This window comes from Typopeltis vanoorti, chromosome 7 (assembly GCF_054136105.1).
Source record: "Typopeltis vanoorti isolate ZY-2024b chromosome 7, IOZ_Tvanoo_1.0, whole genome shotgun sequence".
NCBI classification, from domain to species: domain Eukaryota; kingdom Metazoa; phylum Arthropoda; class Arachnida; order Uropygi; family Thelyphonidae; genus Typopeltis; species Typopeltis vanoorti.
The window spans coordinates 102,080,521-102,098,644 of NC_143555.1; the positions used below are offsets into that span (position 1 = coordinate 102,080,521).

General features: G+C 35.5%; 1 protein-coding gene across 1 annotated transcript in view; it reads right to left on the minus strand.

Annotated features, from left to right (window-relative positions):
* Arp6 (Actin-related protein 6) overlaps positions 1-18,124 on the minus strand; it is a 213,155-nt gene that overhangs the window by 65,094 nt on the left and 129,937 nt on the right. Inside the window, exon 7 of the mRNA XM_090396053.1 lies at positions 8,478-8,598. Within this exon, the coding sequence (XP_090252179.1) occupies positions 8,478-8,598 (121 nt within the window). The remainder of the gene's footprint in view (positions 1-8,477; positions 8,599-18,124) is intronic.

Sequence of the window (18,124 nt, forward strand, 5' to 3'; positions counted from 1 at the left end):
AAAATTTAATTTTTTCGCACCATTCACTTGCAATATTTTCAGAGAAAACACTTCTTCATGCCTACCAACATCACTGCCAACATTTCTTTAATTCCCTTCATAAGAGTTTTTCTAATTCACCTTTGAAGTCATTTTAACAACACAATGCATCTTTTGTCTCAATTTTGGAGTTTAAAGCATCCATACAAACTCAGGTTATTAGAGATTTGTGTTTGCCCTCCACCTCCATTTTTTTAATAGGCAAATATTATGACATATTAAACTAGAAGAGATTTTTAATGCTTTGATGTAAAAACTATCATACCAACTAGTTGAGTCTTACTACAGCAAACTTGTAGGACCTACAGCAACAATTTGTTATACTGGATAGTTTGAAATAGCATATTTCTTTTAGCTCAGTATTGGGCTTATGGGACAGGGACTTATTCAGGAGTTTGCTATAGTGAATGCTCATTATAGTAGTGTTTGCTACATAAGTGTTGACTATGTCAACACTTACAATGGAATAACTGGAAAACCTTAAAATATAATTTTACTAATCATACCCACAATATGAATTTTAAACTAAACAGACAAAAGTGATGACAAGAAAACTCAACAATGAAAGCATGCGAGCTACATGCAAATAACTTTTCAGATAATGTAGAGTAGACTGAAACACACTAAGGTCCTAACTGCATAATTTTAGAACAAGAGATACAGCATATTATTAAATCTTAAAAACCACTGCACGTGGCGGATGGACAGAGAAAAACTATTTCCTCATAACAGGTAGAACTTCAGTCTATTATTTCTATTCAGATCCAAACAGTGAAGCCAAGTTTCAAAACCCTCTTTGTATCAGCATAGGGAAGTAATGGCAGAATGCATACCTAGAATCAGGAGAATAATACAAGTGAGAGTTAAATTGATGAATACCAACATTAAGCTGGAGCTACAGAAAATAACCTGTGAAGGGAATTCAAAGAGAAAGGTGACCAGGAGACACATGAGCAGTATAAAGCACAGGTAAGAAGGGTAACCAGTGTGGTAAGAAAGGCAAAAGCAGAGAATGAAAGGAAAGTAGCAGTGGAGGCTAAAGATAATAATAAAGAGGTCTTTTGGTATGTTGCAAGTAAAAGGAAGTTTATGGCAGAATGATTTCAATGAATGTTGATGGCAGGGGAAATAACTGAATAAGGCAAAAAAGTAGAATTACTAAGTGAACACTTTGCAAGAAGATATCATCCAGGTTGAGATAGTGCAGTAACAAGAAAGGCAAAGGCTTATATGGAAACTGAGGTAAATGAACTGGAGGTGCATAGCATATTACAGAATCTTGATATGAATACAGCTATGAGATTAGATGATATATCAGCTCGAGTTTTATGAGAAGATGATAGGGAATTGGCAGTGCCTTTGACCACATTGTTTAATTAAGTCTCAGCTCTGGGTTAGTCCTGGGAGAGAAGGGAATAGTTCCATTACATAAAGGGGGCTCCAAGACTGACATTTCAAATTACTGACCAATCAGCATATCAGGAGTCGTGATCAAGGTACTGGAGAAGTTGGTCAAGAGCAAAATACAGAAATGGAATACTATATGGGGGCATAATGGTTTTGTGAAGGGTATGTCATGCTTCAGTAACTTGCTCACATTTTATAATACAATGACAGTTGAGTTGGATAAAGGTAATGGGTTTACAGTGATACTGCTGGACTATGCAAAGGTTCTTGACAGGATACTGCATGGAATTCTAATTAACAAATTGCAGTACATGGGGATGGATATAAAGTTGAAGTGGATAAGGGGGTGGTTGATGATGGAGAGATACCAGAGCATAATTTATTCAGGAGTACAGTCCAGTAGAAGGCCTGTGAAAAGTGGCAAGCCACTGGGCTTTGTTCTTGGGCTGTCATCGTCGTCGTCCGGTAACATCCTCTAGCAAGAGGGTTGCAGCAGATGAGCAGCTCTTCTCCATTTCTCTCTGTCTGTCGCTTCCATCATTCTTAAACCAGCCCTGTTTTGTTTGCTGATGATGCAAAACTGGATAGAGCAATAATTAATAAAGATGATGTTAACATTTTGCAGGATGATTTGAATAGGCTGTCGGTCTGGACAAAGGAGAATGGATGTCAGTTTAATGTGGAAAGTGTAAGGTTATGCATTTTGGAGTGAAAAGATTACCCCAAGTCCCAGGGTTTGGGATATTAGTAGATATGGAGTTAAAGTTTAGAGGGTATATTGCAAAGTGGCTAAAGCAGCTCTTTGGATTACTTGGTTACAGAAGAATACCCTGACGAGTAGAGACAAGCAGGTTATTACACCTCTTTATTGAGCCTTTGTAAGACCTTCCCCCATCATTACTGTGTGCAGATCTGGTCACCTGGGTTTCTTGGGAGGAGGCGGAGAGGATCCAGAGGTGAGTGACCAAGATGGTAGCAGGTCTATGGAATGAATCTTAAGAGAACAGGTTGAAGATTCGTGGGTTACAGAAACTGGTTGATAGGTGGAAAGGGGGTTATATGATTGAGACATACAAATTACTGAGGGGTTTTTACAAGATTAATACAGAGTAAAATTTTCAGAACAGGTCTGGTGGTTTTCATCCTTGTCAACTGAGCAAGAATGTAGTTAGGAGAGGTATCAGGACTAGATTTTTTGCTTGGAGAGTAGTGAATGAGTGAAATAGGTTGCCAGAGTGAGTGCCATGAGTGTGAATGAGTTCAAAGCCAAGTATGATAGATACTGCAAAAATGTTGCATAGTGCTTGGCATGATGTTGAAGGCCTCCCTCGATGAGTCTAAGGACTCTATGGAGCTGCCCATAATAATAATCATTCTAAGAGAGAACTACTTTTGTGAAGGACCTTAGTCTTATTCCATATAACCTGATGTTTGGCAGAGATGGTTTAGAGAACAGTTTAGACCTTGCAGAACATGCAAGGTCTAAACTGTTCTGGATCATGAAATTTAATATAATCAAGATCCACAAATGGTCTTAAGTATGAAAACTCACAATGGTAGGAAATCTCAAACACTAATGCTTCCTGACCGGTGACTCAACATGCAGGGAAGAGGGAGTAGTGGTGGTGGAGGGACAAATTACAGATGCCATAAATCCTTAAAAGAAGAAGCCAAATTTAAGATCTTACACTGCACTTAATTTAAAAAACTTGAAATGATTTTAAGAGTCTTGCAAGAAGTATAAGACATTCAAAATAATCTATTTGCACTACCAGACAAGAATGGATATCTTTATGTAGCTTACAGTTGCAGCAGTGCACAATTTTCATTCAATTTATTGAATGAATTTTGATTTCAGCAAATGAAGTGAACTTTGAAGTGTCTCTGAAATATGAATGAAGCTGCCAATTCTTTTTGACTCAGAAATATTATTGCTGCTCGTTCAAATGGTAATAATTTAACAGGATGCAACATTTTATTCTTCCAGGAATCATAACTTACAGTTGCAGTGGTACTTCATTTCTTGCTTGCCACTGTCAAGAAACTAAATACTGTATGTATATTCTGTGAATTAAATTTACGAAATGTGAAAATAATAAATTCTCTCTGAAAACCTCTTGAAATAACTGCCAATGAACATAAATATATGGCATACAGTTCAACATGTGTATGGGAACAATAATTAGCAGCAATGGTCTAACCTTCCTCACTACTTGATGTAGTTGAGACAAGATGATGTGTTTCAAGTAATACCATTTATAAAAAGAAACTGTTTTGCATTTTATAGCTGCATTTTTTTATACCTTATCCTTTTTTCCATGTCAATACCTCTATAACTCATATTTCCTTTGAAACAAAACTATCACATATCTAAGTTTGTTTGCCTGATATGAAGGATACTGAGTATCAAAAGTAATCTGTCTTTTAATAATATGACAGGCCAAAGATTATTAGACAGGGAATTGTTTATTGTAAGATATAACTTAACTCTTCATTTCTTATGCCAAAGCACAGCAGATGCTTCTTATCTATTCCACTTAAGGTGGTTGAAGGTGAGTACTGCTCAGCTAACTTTTAAAGTAACTTTATTATAGAATATTGTCATCTGCAAAATTCTTTAAAATACAGAACTGCTCTCTCTTTGTAATAACTGAATATCAGTAAAGTATTTAAATTTTGTCTTCGTGAAATAAACTTTAGTCCAAGCAGTTAGCCGAATGGCTATGTGCTTCACAACCATATGCCTGGGAAAGGTGTGTCCTGGGTTTGATTCCTGTCACTGACGTGAGGAGCTTAGGATCTTTCTCAGACATAGCCAAGTTAGCCAGTCTTGGACGTCGACTGCAGGGTTTTTCTCCCCAGATTATGTGGGGGTATTTCATCCCGCAAGCAGGAAAAACCAGCCTTGAGAATATAAAACTTCTACAGACATAGGATACACCGAAGGCATAGGGCAAACCACGTTATCCTTATGTACAGTTGTGGTTAAATGAATAGAAAACCCTCGACACTGCAAGGTAAAAGAGGGAAAAAGGAAGAAGAAATAAACTTTACTTCTACAATGTGTGTGTGTGAAGTTCACTTTTTAGTTATCAGATTGCACAGTATTTCTAATGAGTTCAGTTTAAATTGCAGTATTGATCATCATCAAATTCCTGACATGTATCCTCAAGGGGGTGCACAGGATATAATAGTACTACATAAAAAATTTACATCATACTAACTTCCTATCTACAATTTTCCTCCAAATCAATCTGTTACCTGTCAAGACTCCAACATTATCAGATCTTATATTTCTATCTTCAAAAGCACTTTTTACCATATCAATTCACCTATATCTTGGTCTTCCTCTGGGGTCTTTTTCCAGGGAAAAAACATCACTATCAACAATAACATAATCAATTAGACTTTCCTTATTCCTTGCCTCTTCTTTCCATGTGAATTTGTGCACATTTTTATGTTGGAAGAACATTGTGTTAGTAATAACCAGTCACATCCGGAGCAGAAATCCAATAGGTATTTACCATTATTATTAGCTTTGCTCTTTTCTCCAAATTTTTCCAAAATATTTTTGTATGTCTGACAATCATTTCCTACTCTGCTATTTAGATCCCCAACAAGGACCAACTTTTCATTTTTCATTGTATCAGTTGCTTTCTCTAAAGTCTCAAAAAATTCCTCCACTTCTACCTTAGTAAAACCTTCTGTGGGACCATAGACACAAATAAGTAATTGTCCAGTTCCCCATTCTGATATTTGTCCACATCACTCTACTTGAAATTGCCAGCCATTCAAGAAGATTAGTCTCGTATTTAGTGTTGAATGCTATGGCTACTCCTTTTCCTTGATTGTCATGGCCTGAATATAACATTTTGTATTTATTGCTCAGAAAGTCTCACCAGTTTTTATTTCAGTCACCCCTATTATGTCGATCTGGTACTTATCCAATTCCTCAGCTAGCTCCATTTCTTTGCCATTCAGGCTTTTTATGTTGATAGTACTGATCTTGAACTGTGGTGATGTTGAGTTGGAGTGTGTGTTTTAGGATTTGTTCCAGTGGCTGACTTTCTGCTGTTTGCCTTGGTTCCTTGGCAAAAACAACAGGGATTCATTTTAACCAGGCAACGGCCCAGCCGGCATGAAATTCTGTCATGTTATACCATCATTTTATATTGTGGCTTAAAGCAATAAGAATACAATTTGGTCAGCTAAATCCCAAATTGCCAGCTCATCCTCATTCATTTAGTATCCAGGTAGATACCTAACAGGGTGCTTCCGAGAAGGTAAGGATTAGATATTAGTTAGGGAATTCAGTAACATATCAGAAAGGCTTTGAGATTTAATCATTTGTAATAGTGAGCTTAAAATAGCATTTGTTCTATGGAACTTAATCTGGGACTTTTCCATAGTCTGTTATAGTGCATAATGAAATGATGCACTATAAGAGTCATGTGAATCTACCATGACTCAAGTATATATTTTTCTTCACTAAAATTCTCTTACTATAGCAGCACTAAAACAACACTAAATATTTAATGACAAAATTTCAAAAATTCGTTATTCATTATCAAATGCTAATCAAAGATTTAAATAATCCCACATGTAGTTTCTCTTTCAAATTAATAACTGATGCAGTTAGAAGGGCATTAGAAGATCAAAATATAACATCTGACAATGCTGGGTGTTTATTATGATGTTTATGGAATTCTATTGAGTTTACTTTAGATGTAATTATAAACTTTGATTCTGTGTGTAAAATATTAAAACTTCATGCACTCTGCCTGAGTCAGATAAAATCAGACTCAGACTCAGTTTTAGCATGTTTTATTGCTATGGCCTAGCAGTAAAACTTATAAATCATAAATCCATTTGAAAATAAAGCAGCATATAAACAATAGTTGCCTATTGTTACAGTGCTCTCTCTCTCTCACACACACACACATGCACACACAGGTGGACCATTAACTTTCAGTAAGAAAGCAAGTTGCGACTAGCAAAAAGACTAGTAATATGTATAGGTGCACTGGGAAGTAACAAACAGTAATCAGAGAAATCGAACCTGAAGCTGTTATCTCATTTCCCTTGATTCCAATACGATTAAGGATCTACAACAAACATCTAGATGAGACCTCTTTAATAGGATAATTGTTTATTTGAGAAAGAAATGGATATGGACATATGGCTTGAAAAGTGCCCAGAGAATAAATTATGCATCTTTGGTAGCACTTTTTTTTTTCTTTTGCATATTCAGGTGAAAGTTGTGTGACATACAGTTCAACAGTACAGTTGCATTTATATAGACTGGTGTGAAATCAAAGTAATCTTTTCTATGTATGCTAAAGGTTAGGTACACTGAGAATGAAATACAGGGTGTTCGGAATAAATTTGACATATTTATAATTAATTATATTTTTCCGTAAGTTACATGTATTAACACACACTTCTCTTCATTTAAAAGTTTGGACCCTTCTTCATTCATATACAAGATGTCAGAAAGGATGGATAGCTGGAACCCACCTGAATCATGGAAGAGAATAACTTGTATCATGATGATTCGTGCCCGCCATCAAAATAAGGATATTACGACTGCTGCCCAATGCTCCCTGAATACAGTAAAAACAATCAGGAATGAACTAGAGACTTGCAATGGTGACTACGAGGATGTAGCAAGAAGAAAGATCCCTAGCAGACGATCTGATTGCGTTCGTACAGCAGAATTCCTCGCAAATCTGCAGGAACAGGTGTTGAAGAACCCTGGCATTGAAATTAGGGCTTTGTTCGTGGAGTTGCTAACTGTAGTCAAGCCCTGGATAACAAGGGTAGCCAATGGTAGGCCGTATGTATGGCAGCAGGATTCGGCCCCTTGCCACACCTCTGGGAAAAGTCAAAAATGGTTGTCTGAAAATTTCTACGACTTCACCAGTCCAAATGTTTGGCCTCCAAACTCCCCAGACCTTAACCCCATGGATTATTTTGTATGGGGCGCAGTTGAAAAAGACACCAATCGCACTTCCAGTAATACAAAAGCCCAGTTAATGGATAAAATTAAAACAGTTTTTGCGGCCCTTCCCAGGGAGACTGTAGCATCAGCTTGTTCGAGGTTCCGAAGCAGAATTGAAGCTGTGATCGATGCTAATGGTGGTTATTTTGAGTAAATCTTGTTGATAGTATTGTAATTAACTCTGCCTGTAATGTTTTTTTGTCAATTCATTAAATTTAATAGATACAAAGAAGATTTTCTTTTTCCTTACGAAACTGTCAAATTTATCCCGAACACCCTGTAAGTGACTTCCTTTATGTGGCATAATGACAGATAAAATCGTAGAAAACAAACTTTCATATGGAAGGCTATGATGTTATGTATAAATAATATTTTTTTAATGTAATGGACAGACATGATCCAACCAGCAAAGGCTATTCTCTCTCTTGTGAAGCATATATCTGTGACCAGTAATCAAGTTTTGAGCAGATAAGGTACAAAGAGTGTTCAATGCTTTCTTGAAGTTTTTCTTAATTGACAAACGTGTGTAAAGGATAAAAGTTTTGGTTTAAAAAAAAAAAAAATCAGTCCTGGAAACTTGGCTTCTGTTGACACTGGGATATTAATTTGTTAAGTCTTAATTTTGGATTGAGTGAATATTGTATTTTTTGCAGGTGCACACAGATATTTTTTTGGCAGTTTTTCACATGCACAATACTTTAAATAAGCTACAGTGAATGAAAGGATATCATAAAGGGATAAATATTGGTTGACCTGATTCAGAATTATACAGTCTATGAAAACAATTCAACTTTCAGGACCAGCAGGTACTCCATATAAGCAATACACTATATATCTGTGCTGATATAATTATGCATTAACACAAGAACTGGCAGCATAACTACAATTAATCCCCATTCCTGCAAGTTTTCACTGAATACCTTGAGACCTCAATGAGAGCATTAAATTCTTGCTCCCGACTAAGCACTGCAAGAGATGTCATTGTATAGCAGTTAGGCCACAACCATTAGGAACAAAGAATTTTACTTACTTGTTCATTCTCTTTTGGTTTTCCAGTGGTTTCTTCAAGAGGCCTGACATATCCTCTTTTTATGACTGTATAATCAGGAAGAACATAATCTCTCACAATGCAATTATCTTTACCTTTTGCCCTAAATTACAAGAATCAACTGGGAGATATATATATCTGTATATAAACAGCTGAAATTTTGTTTAATTATAAAATCATTTATTCTCTGCAAAAAAGAGTACATAGAAGACAGTTTTAATAATACCTTGCATAGCATGATTAATAGGTAGCAAAAAAAAGTTCCATGCTGTGGAAAACCACACTGTTTGAAAGATTATAATGAGTTGTGCTGTAATGTATTCCAAAACACAATTACAACAGTGGCAGAAAAAATATATAAATAAAATAATTAAGCATCACTTGTTTACAGCAAGATCACTAAAAATATCAATTAATGCACATAGAAAAATTAAAAATTATTAAAATAAAACAAAAAATAATAAAATTTTTATTTGGAAAAATTGTATTTAAACAATGTAGGTTACACAGATTTTTTCATTTTCTCTGCATGCATACTTTTGTAACATCAAATAGCATTTTGCAATGCTTTGCCAAACTTTAATACTTTGTTCACTGTTAAAGATTGGTGGCTATAAGAAAATCAAAAATATCATCTATTATTCTTCATAAGACATAATTTCAAGTTGTTCTAATGTTAACTATTTGCATTTGTTAGGTTCACAAGCTTCATTGCATTTCCTCTTCCTACTCATAATTGTGTATAAAAGGTAATAGAAATAAAAATTGCTTGTAGATAATTAAAAAAAAAAAAAATTGTAAAGTGACCAAAGCTGAAATAATACGAAAGCATGCAATGATACAGCTGTTACTGCAGTATGTATGTATGCTAAATCACCACGCTACCATTTTAGCAGAACCAGAATGTTGGTAATGCAGTACAGTACCATATTAGTTAAAAAAATTTTAAATTGTTAAAATTATGAACCGTGCTAAAGCAAAACCTGTGCTATACAGGCTATTGTTATATGTATGTGTGTGTGTATATATTATTATTATTATTTAAGAAACTTACAGATAATTTTTTTTCCTTCGGGATGCTTAAGGGTCAAAGCTATATAACTGAGAGGAGACATCCATGTAGCCTTTTAAGGAACATGGAGACCCAACAGCTTTATTCGATACTTTGCTTATTATTATTATTGCTTGAGCACATTCCTTATCAATTCAATTCTTTTCTTTGTTTTTGTATTCTAGTTTCTTGTGCAGTATTTAGAATTTAAATTTTAATGTTTAGCTTTTTCTATATCTTGATCTATCTTTTTCAACCTCTATTTTTTCTTTGCTCTTGTTCTGGAAGTTGAGTTTGTTTAACTTAATCTTCTTTAAGTCAATGCTAAAGGTTTAATGGAGTATTAACTGCACTGAGAAAGGATTAAAAACTATTTTAATTCTTCCAATATTTCGTCTGTCAGACATTTTCAGGGAGGATAAACTAACTTGTAACACACAAAGACAATACAAAATTAACTATGTGGTTAACTCTAGTCTCACATCCACACAGTTAATTTAGTTTTACAAAAAACTAAATTAACTATGTGGATGTAAGACTAGAGTTCTAACTAGGTGAGGCACCACCTATAGGAGGCCTAGGTTGTAAAATAAATCTCGAATATTTAGCAAATTTTGGGAAGTTTTTGATTCTATATTCATTTAAATTAGGCTGATTTCTGAGGGCAGCTGCAGATTCCACAAACAGCCTCTCTTTTTTAAAATCTGCTGTGTTCAGTTGATCCTATGGGTGGAATCCAATGCATGGTCCACAAGACCAGACATATCTGCAAATGTATTTTTATGTGTTCTTTTATGAAGATGGTGGCTGATCTACTTGTCTGTCCACAGTATGCCAACTAGCAGGAACAGGGTGGTACCATGTATAAATGAATCTCCTTTAAGCTTCTGCAAGTTAAATTTTAGCACTCTTTCATTTCAATCACCATCAATTTCCTGATATGTATCCTCAAGGGATGTACAAGCTGCTTTGAAATACTAAATAATTAGTGCTTAGTAATTAATAGGAGATTAATAATAAATTATTATTAATCTCCTATCAATAATTTTTCTCCAATTAGTCTATTACTTGTCAGCACTCCAATACTGTCTTATTCAACATATCGATCTCATCAAAGGCACCACTTCTGCTTGAATCAATCCACCTAGATCTAGGTCTTTTTCTTGCCATCCTTGCATCAAACACCTGTTTTTTTTTGTTAATCTTTCCTCTCTCATTCCATTTTAGATTGGCCTTCCTCACACAGTCTTGAATGCTAACAATGTCAAGTTCCTAACATCTTAATTTTCAACATGATTCTGCCAATGACTATCTGTGCAGACTACTAATTTTTCTAAGAACTCGCACATCTGTGGTATCTAATCTTTTATCACGTACTTTATTTCTAACCCAACTCTCAGCTCTGTAACTTAAAACTGGTTTGAAGACTGTCTTGTATACTGTTTAGTGTTTTGGCTAATTTCTCTCTCTTGTTTTTTCCCTTTCAGTCATTTTCCAACAATAGGTGACTTTGTAGGCATTGCCCACAAAGTTTTCCTACTGAGATTATTACAAAGCCCTGTGGGCTTTCCGACCAGAGGGCTTTTTCTATACTGCCTGAGCAATGGAGGCTCTAATTTCTCTCTTATTCGATATAAATTTATCCAACTGACTCCCACTATATCAACTTTGCTTATTCTATTGTCCTATTTCCAAATTTAATTTGCCATCTTCACTAAAACCATCCATAAGCTGAAATATTTTACTTGTTTTATAAGTTCTTTAGTGAGAATGCAGGATTTTCTATGTTCCTGCCTATTTTCATAGTTTTGGTCTTTTTTTTTTTTTTTGCTGATTTTCATGGCAAATTTGTGTAATAGCTCTTATACAATTTAGAGAATCCTGAATACTTTCAATAGATGTGCTTAGAGTAATGATTCTGATCATTTATAATCTGTATTAAGCAAAAAGCCAAGCAGACTATGTTTTCCAACTGTTCACTGTTCCTTTATAGATTATCTTCCTGCCCAACCTTAGCATTGAAATCTCCAATACTCATTTTTATGCCATTAGATGGCACTGAATCATACAGCCACTTTATGATGCACCTGATGGAGCACAAGCATTTATAATCATAAATTAAAAAAAATTGTCCCAATTCGGACAAAGGATAACAAACCAAAATGGAATAGTTAGTATAAGGAATCAAAATAGGAGTGGAACTATGGGACTTCTGCACTTTAGAGCAGCGCTTCCCAAATTGTGGGCTGCAGTCCCCCCTTAGGGGCTGTAAGTTTTGTTGAGGGGGCCGTAAAAATAAAAAATATATTTAAAATTGTGTGGAACAAATTTAAAATGTTTTAAGACTAAGCAGATTTTTTAAATCTTAAAAGAAACGTATTTAATTTTTATTATTTATTTTTTGTCCTTTTTTATATTTTAATGGAAAAAATTACACATTGGTGTTGGTTCACAAATTTTGCTTCTTGCATATTTCGGCAATTAATGAATATTAATAAATATATGCTTATTCATATAAGTTTCATTTCAAAGGTATTGATAAGAAATACAAAAAAGATACAAAAGCAAAATCGTCAATATAAATTGTATAGAATATAAATACAATAAACATTATAATAATATATGTCTATATTACGATTTTTTTTTCTGATGGGGTCCGTGAAATATTTTAATTTTTCCAAAGGGGGCCTTGGCATTCATAAGTTTGGGAAGCACTGCTTTAGAGAACTTCTAACTTCTGTACACTAATGCCAGGAGTATTCGAAATAAGAAGGAAGAATTTTTGGCTTTGGTTAGTTCTTCTTGGCCACAGGTTATTGGCATTAGTGAGACATGGCTAACAGAAGATGATATAGTTAGTGGGATAGAATGTGAGGGATACAGTGTGTTCAGGAAAGACAGAGAGAAAAGAATGGGGAGAGGAGTACTTACCAGCCCGGTAATTATGACAAGCTTAGGAGATTGCTTGGATCAGTGCCATGGCATGTTAAACTGCAAGTGCTGGATGTTGATAGTGCATGGAAAGCAGTTAAGGAGCATTTGAGGGAGGTAATGGCTGACTGCATATCTAAAGTCCAGAGAGTAAATCAAGTGGGAGTTAAATAGATGAATAACACCATTAAGCTTAAGCTGCAAAAAAATAAACAATTGTGGATGAAATTTAAGGAGAAAGGTGACCTGCAGGCACACGAACAGCACAGGCCAGAAGGGTAACTAGTGTGGTAAGAAAAGCAAAAGTAGATTATGAAAGGAAATTAGCAATGCAAACTAAACTGAATCCCAAACAGCTCTTTCGATATGCTGCAAGTAAAAGAAAAAATGTATGCGCACAATGATTCTAAGGAATGCCGATGGCAGGGAGGTAACTGAATCAGCTGAAATAGTAGAATTACTACGCAAACACTTTGCAAGAGTATATCATCCAGGCTGTGATATTGCAGGAATGAGAGAACGAATGACTGATACAGGAATTGAAGTGAATGAAATGGAGGTGAATAGTATATTACAGAACCTTAATGTAAATACATCTGTGGGATTGGATGGTATGCCAACTCGAGTCTTACGTGAAGCAGCAAAGGAATTGTCAGTTCCCTTGACCATATTGTTTAATTTAAGTCTCAGCTCTGGGTTAGTCACGAGGGGGTGGAAAGAGGGGGAAAATAATTCCATTGCATAAAGGAGATTCCAAGATTGCTGTTGCACATTACTTACCTATCAGCATATCAGGAATCGTTGTCAAGGTTTTGGAGATATTAGTCAAGAGCAAAATACAGGAATGGATAGATGAAAATGGGATACTGTATGGAGGACAGCATGGTTATGTGAAGGGTAGATCATGACTCAGTAACCTGCTCACGTTTTATAATATTGTGACGGCTAAACTGGATAAGGGTAATGGATTTACAGTGATACTGGTGAACTTTGCTAAGGCCTTTGACAGGATACCACATGGAATTCTAATCAGAGAATTTCTAATAAACTGCAGCATATGGGGATGGATATAGGGGTTGGTGAGATGGGTAGGAGGATGGTTGATGGAGAGATATCAGAGAGTAGTTTATTTAGGAGTGGAGTCCAAAAGAAGGCCTATTACTAGTGGTGTGCCACAGGATTCTGTTCTTGGACCACTGCTATTTAATTTGTTCATTAATGATATAGGAAAGGATCTGAGAGGAACTGTTCATTTATTTGCTGATGATGCAAAGTTGGGTAGAGCAATAGTGAATGCACATGATGCCAAAATTTTGCAGGATGATTTAGATAGATTAGCAGTCTGGGCTAATGAGAATGGATGTCAGTTTAATGTAGCAGAGTGTAAGGTTATGCATTTTGGGATGAAAAATTAGCAGCAGTATATCACATTGGTGGAAATATACTCCAGGAAGTTGACGAAGCCAGAGATTTGGGTGTGTTGGTGGATAGGGAGTTGAAGTTTAGGGGGCACATAGCAAAAGTGGCTAAATCAGCTCATCAGATCATTTGGTTACTGAAGAATACTTTGACAAGCAGAGATAAGCAAGTTATTATTCCTCTTTATCAAGCTTTGATAAGACCCCATCTTGACTACTGTGCCCAGATCTGGGCCCCTGGGTTTCTTCTTGTTGGGGAGGAGGTAGAGAGGATCCAGAGCCGAGTGACCAAGATGACAGCTGGTCTATAGAATGAACCTTACGAGAACAAGTTGAAGATCTGTGGGTTACAGAAATTGGTTGATAGGCAGAAAAGGGGTGATATGATTGAGACATTCAAATTACTGAAGGGTTTTTACAAGATTAATTCAGAGGAAATTTTTCAGAACAGGTCTGGTGATGGGAGAACTAGGGGCCATCCATGGAAACTGAGCAAGAGTTTAGTTAGCAATGGTGTTAGAACTAGGTTTTTTTACTTGGAGAGTGGTGAATGAGTGGAATAAGCTGCCAGAGTTTGTTGTGGGTGTCATGACTGTAAATGAATTCAAAGCAAAGCATGATAGATACTGCGAATGCCGAATAGTTGCTCTTGATATGATGTTTGGGGCCTGCCTTGATGAGTCTAAGGACTTCTTGGAGTTGCCCGTAATAATTCTCATTGAGCATAATCTTTCATTCATAGATCTAAAGTGTAAAAACTTTCTTTTTAATCTACCATAAATGCTACTACAATTTAATGTTTATCTGATTATTTCTCATTTAAAAAAAATTTGTAAATATTTTGAATTATTGGATTTCTGTTCCAATTCATCTTGTACTGCGACTAATTTTAAGTTTTAAATTATAAATTTATACAATTGAGCTTGGTTATAACAAGCACTATGGGACTGACAAACTTTTCTGATTATAACCATTACTCATTATATCAGTGATGAGTTAAATCTACCTCTATTTTTTTTAATTCTCAATATTCAATAAAAAATAGATTAAAAAAAAAACAAAAGTATTAGAAAAATATATATTTATATACCTTGATATCATTTATATGAATATGCTTGTATAAACTATAATCACTTAATATTAAACAATTTATTTGTCCATAATTTTTTTTTAATCAGTTCCTGTCATATCTGCATATAGGAGCACTGTCAAGTATCTGATTTTTTTTTACCAACACACTTTCTCCTCTTTGAATTTAAATGTATTGTCAGGTGTCAAATTATAAAAAAAGTTGTTTTTTCATCAGTATTGTAGACGTCTTTGAAATCTTTCTTGATTTCAGCACAAACATGGTCATTTGCCATTATCAGATCAGCAGATTGAGATTCTTCACTGATTTTTGCATATAATGTTATGTTGATTTTTAAATCAATCCAGCTAACAGTTGTTACACATGCAAAATTGTCGCATCCAAATTGTTTAGCAACTTTTTCCACTTGAGCCTTCAAGACTGAACATCTATTGAGAATCTCCAGTACTTCTTTGTGTAGTGAACCATTGAAGCAAATGTTTATTTGTAAGCTTACAGCTTCTAAATTTTTCTGTTTTGGTTATGTTGTTTTCCAGTGCCAATGTAAACATCTTTATTCTTCCACAATGCCGAAATTGTTGAAGAGAATAGAGAAAACCTTTTAAACACTTCAACATTTTTCATGCCACATTCCAACTCATGAATAATTTCACTTTTTTTGTGAGCCAAGAGACACTTTCTTTTAGTAGACATGTTTCCAATGAAAGGGTTAATTTTTTTAAACTGATTTTACAGTAGTGGCAGCGTTCGGGTAAAGTGCGCGTGTGTGTGTGTGTGGGGGGGGGGGGGTCAAGAGCCAGACACTGGAGAATTAAGCAGAGTGAGGATGGTTTCCAAGGACAAGATCAGATTATAAACTAGCCTGTAATCCAATGTAGGTGGTCATAAAAGCTGAATCACTCCTTTCATTTTTGTCTATTTCAAGAACTACCTGAGCAATTAAGAATTTGACATAATTACCAAAGTTTGCATATCATACCCATGTAGTATGCTTGTTATAAAAGTGAGGAATTGTCTAGGAATATGCATACATTTTTTGCTTATTACAACAGTGATCTCATTATTTCTGTGGTTGTTACAACAAAGTTTGACTGTAGAAGGATTTCTGACATGAGCGCTTTAAGTACTGTATCTTATGATTTTGGAACATGTATTCCAAGTTGCAAAATCATAATCTAATAGCTGCTTATTTGCTTTGGTCCCCAAGGCATCTTCATGGGAACACAGAAAAAAATGCTGAGCATGTGCACATAGGCATGCTGGTAAGAAAGCAAACATGCTGAGTGTTACTGGTGGAATCCTACAGTCCTAACTGGCATTTCTAAGCATGTAATAATGGAAATGTGCTAGAACATTTACATCACTGAAGAGACCATTGCAGATTTCTGTGGAGAGACCACACTAGTCTCTCCACTGAAAATCTATTGCATCCCTTTCACAAAAGCAGTAAAACTCTTATTAAAGTAAGTTTCACAAAGTAAGTTGTAAGAGGGGGGGGGGGGGCGGGAGATAGACCTTAACTACATTAAAAAGATGAATCGAAACAATGAGTCATATATCATGTGTATATTAATTCATGTCTTGGTTACAGTAGAGTTCAAAGGAACAATGTAATAAGTTGCTTAGATTTAAAAAAAACTTATGAACAATTAATAGTGATCACTTCCCAAAACTTGGATATTGGCATACAGTCTGATCAGTTAAGGTTTAGATTTCTTAGTGTTTCACATGTTTCAAGGAAAAGATGATCGAATTTAAACTTGCTGTTTTATCTGGTTCCAAAGAACTGTGCCTAGTGTCAATAGAGAGAAGCAAGGTGTCAGATTCCCAAAATATAATATAGTCTTGATGTGCTTCAATTCGAATCAAGCAAAATCAGCCAGTCTGTCCAAATTAGGAAAGATGACATGAAATGGGTACTTGATAGATACCTGGTAAGGAAAGAGGTGGCAATGTATCCTTTGTTGATGGCAGGAAGGAGGAGAATTTTTGAAATGGTTTGAAGAAAGTATACAGATTGAATTTATGAAGAACCCTTGCCATTCGTTCCGAGGTTCTTTAAGGTAGGGTATTAAAATTCTTTTCACATCAGATTGAGGTTTGGTAGAAGGATGATAATTAACAATAATTTTTTGAATGTTAGTTTTGTTGTATCATTACACACACACACACACACACACACACACACACACACACACACACACACACACACACACACACACACACACATATATATATATATATATATATATGTAGGAAGTATTTTTACCTTGGGTATAAATATGTTAAAGATACCAAGTAATTTTAAACCTGGTTTTACTCCATTTCCCAAGTAAGCAAACAGACTAAAAGTCACGTTTGCGCCTGCAATTGATGCAAGTCTAACTGATCCCACAGGTAGTGCAGGACCAGGGCAACTCGTGGCAAAGGTGGAACAAGCTCCGATCACTAATCTTAATATTTACCCTTAATGCCAAAACACATCTCCAAGAAGGGGATGTATGATGTTTTGTATTAAAGGCAAGGGGCCACAACCCAGACCGGTTTCGACCTTTATTGAGGTCTCGTCAGTGGGAGCTAGGCTAGAAATACCAAGATTTTGTCATACAGAGCTTGTAAGTATTTCGCCAAAACAAGTTACCATAAGGTGTTTTAAGGTGGGATCAGTTAGACTTGCATCAATTGCAGGCGCAAACGTGACTTTTAGTCTGTTTGCTTACTTGGGAAATGGAGTAAAACCAGGTTTAAAATTACTTGGTATCTTTAACATATTTATACCCAAGGTAAAAATACTTCCTACATTTATATCTCCTCCAGAGATTTTTATTTAATAAGGTTAAAACACCTTATGGTAACTTGTTTTGGCGAAATACTTACAAGCTCTGTATGACAAAATCTTGGTATTTCTAGCCTAGCTCCCACTGACGAGACCTCAATAAAGGTCGAAACCGGTCTGGGTTGTGGCCCCTTGCCTTTAATACAAAACATCATACATCCCCTTCTTGGAGATGTGTTTTGGCATTAAGGGTAAATATTAAGATTAGTGATCGGAGCTTGTTCCACCTTTGCCACGAGTTGCCCTGGTCCTGCACTACCTGTGGGATCAGTTAGACTTGCATCAATTGCAGGCGCAAACGTG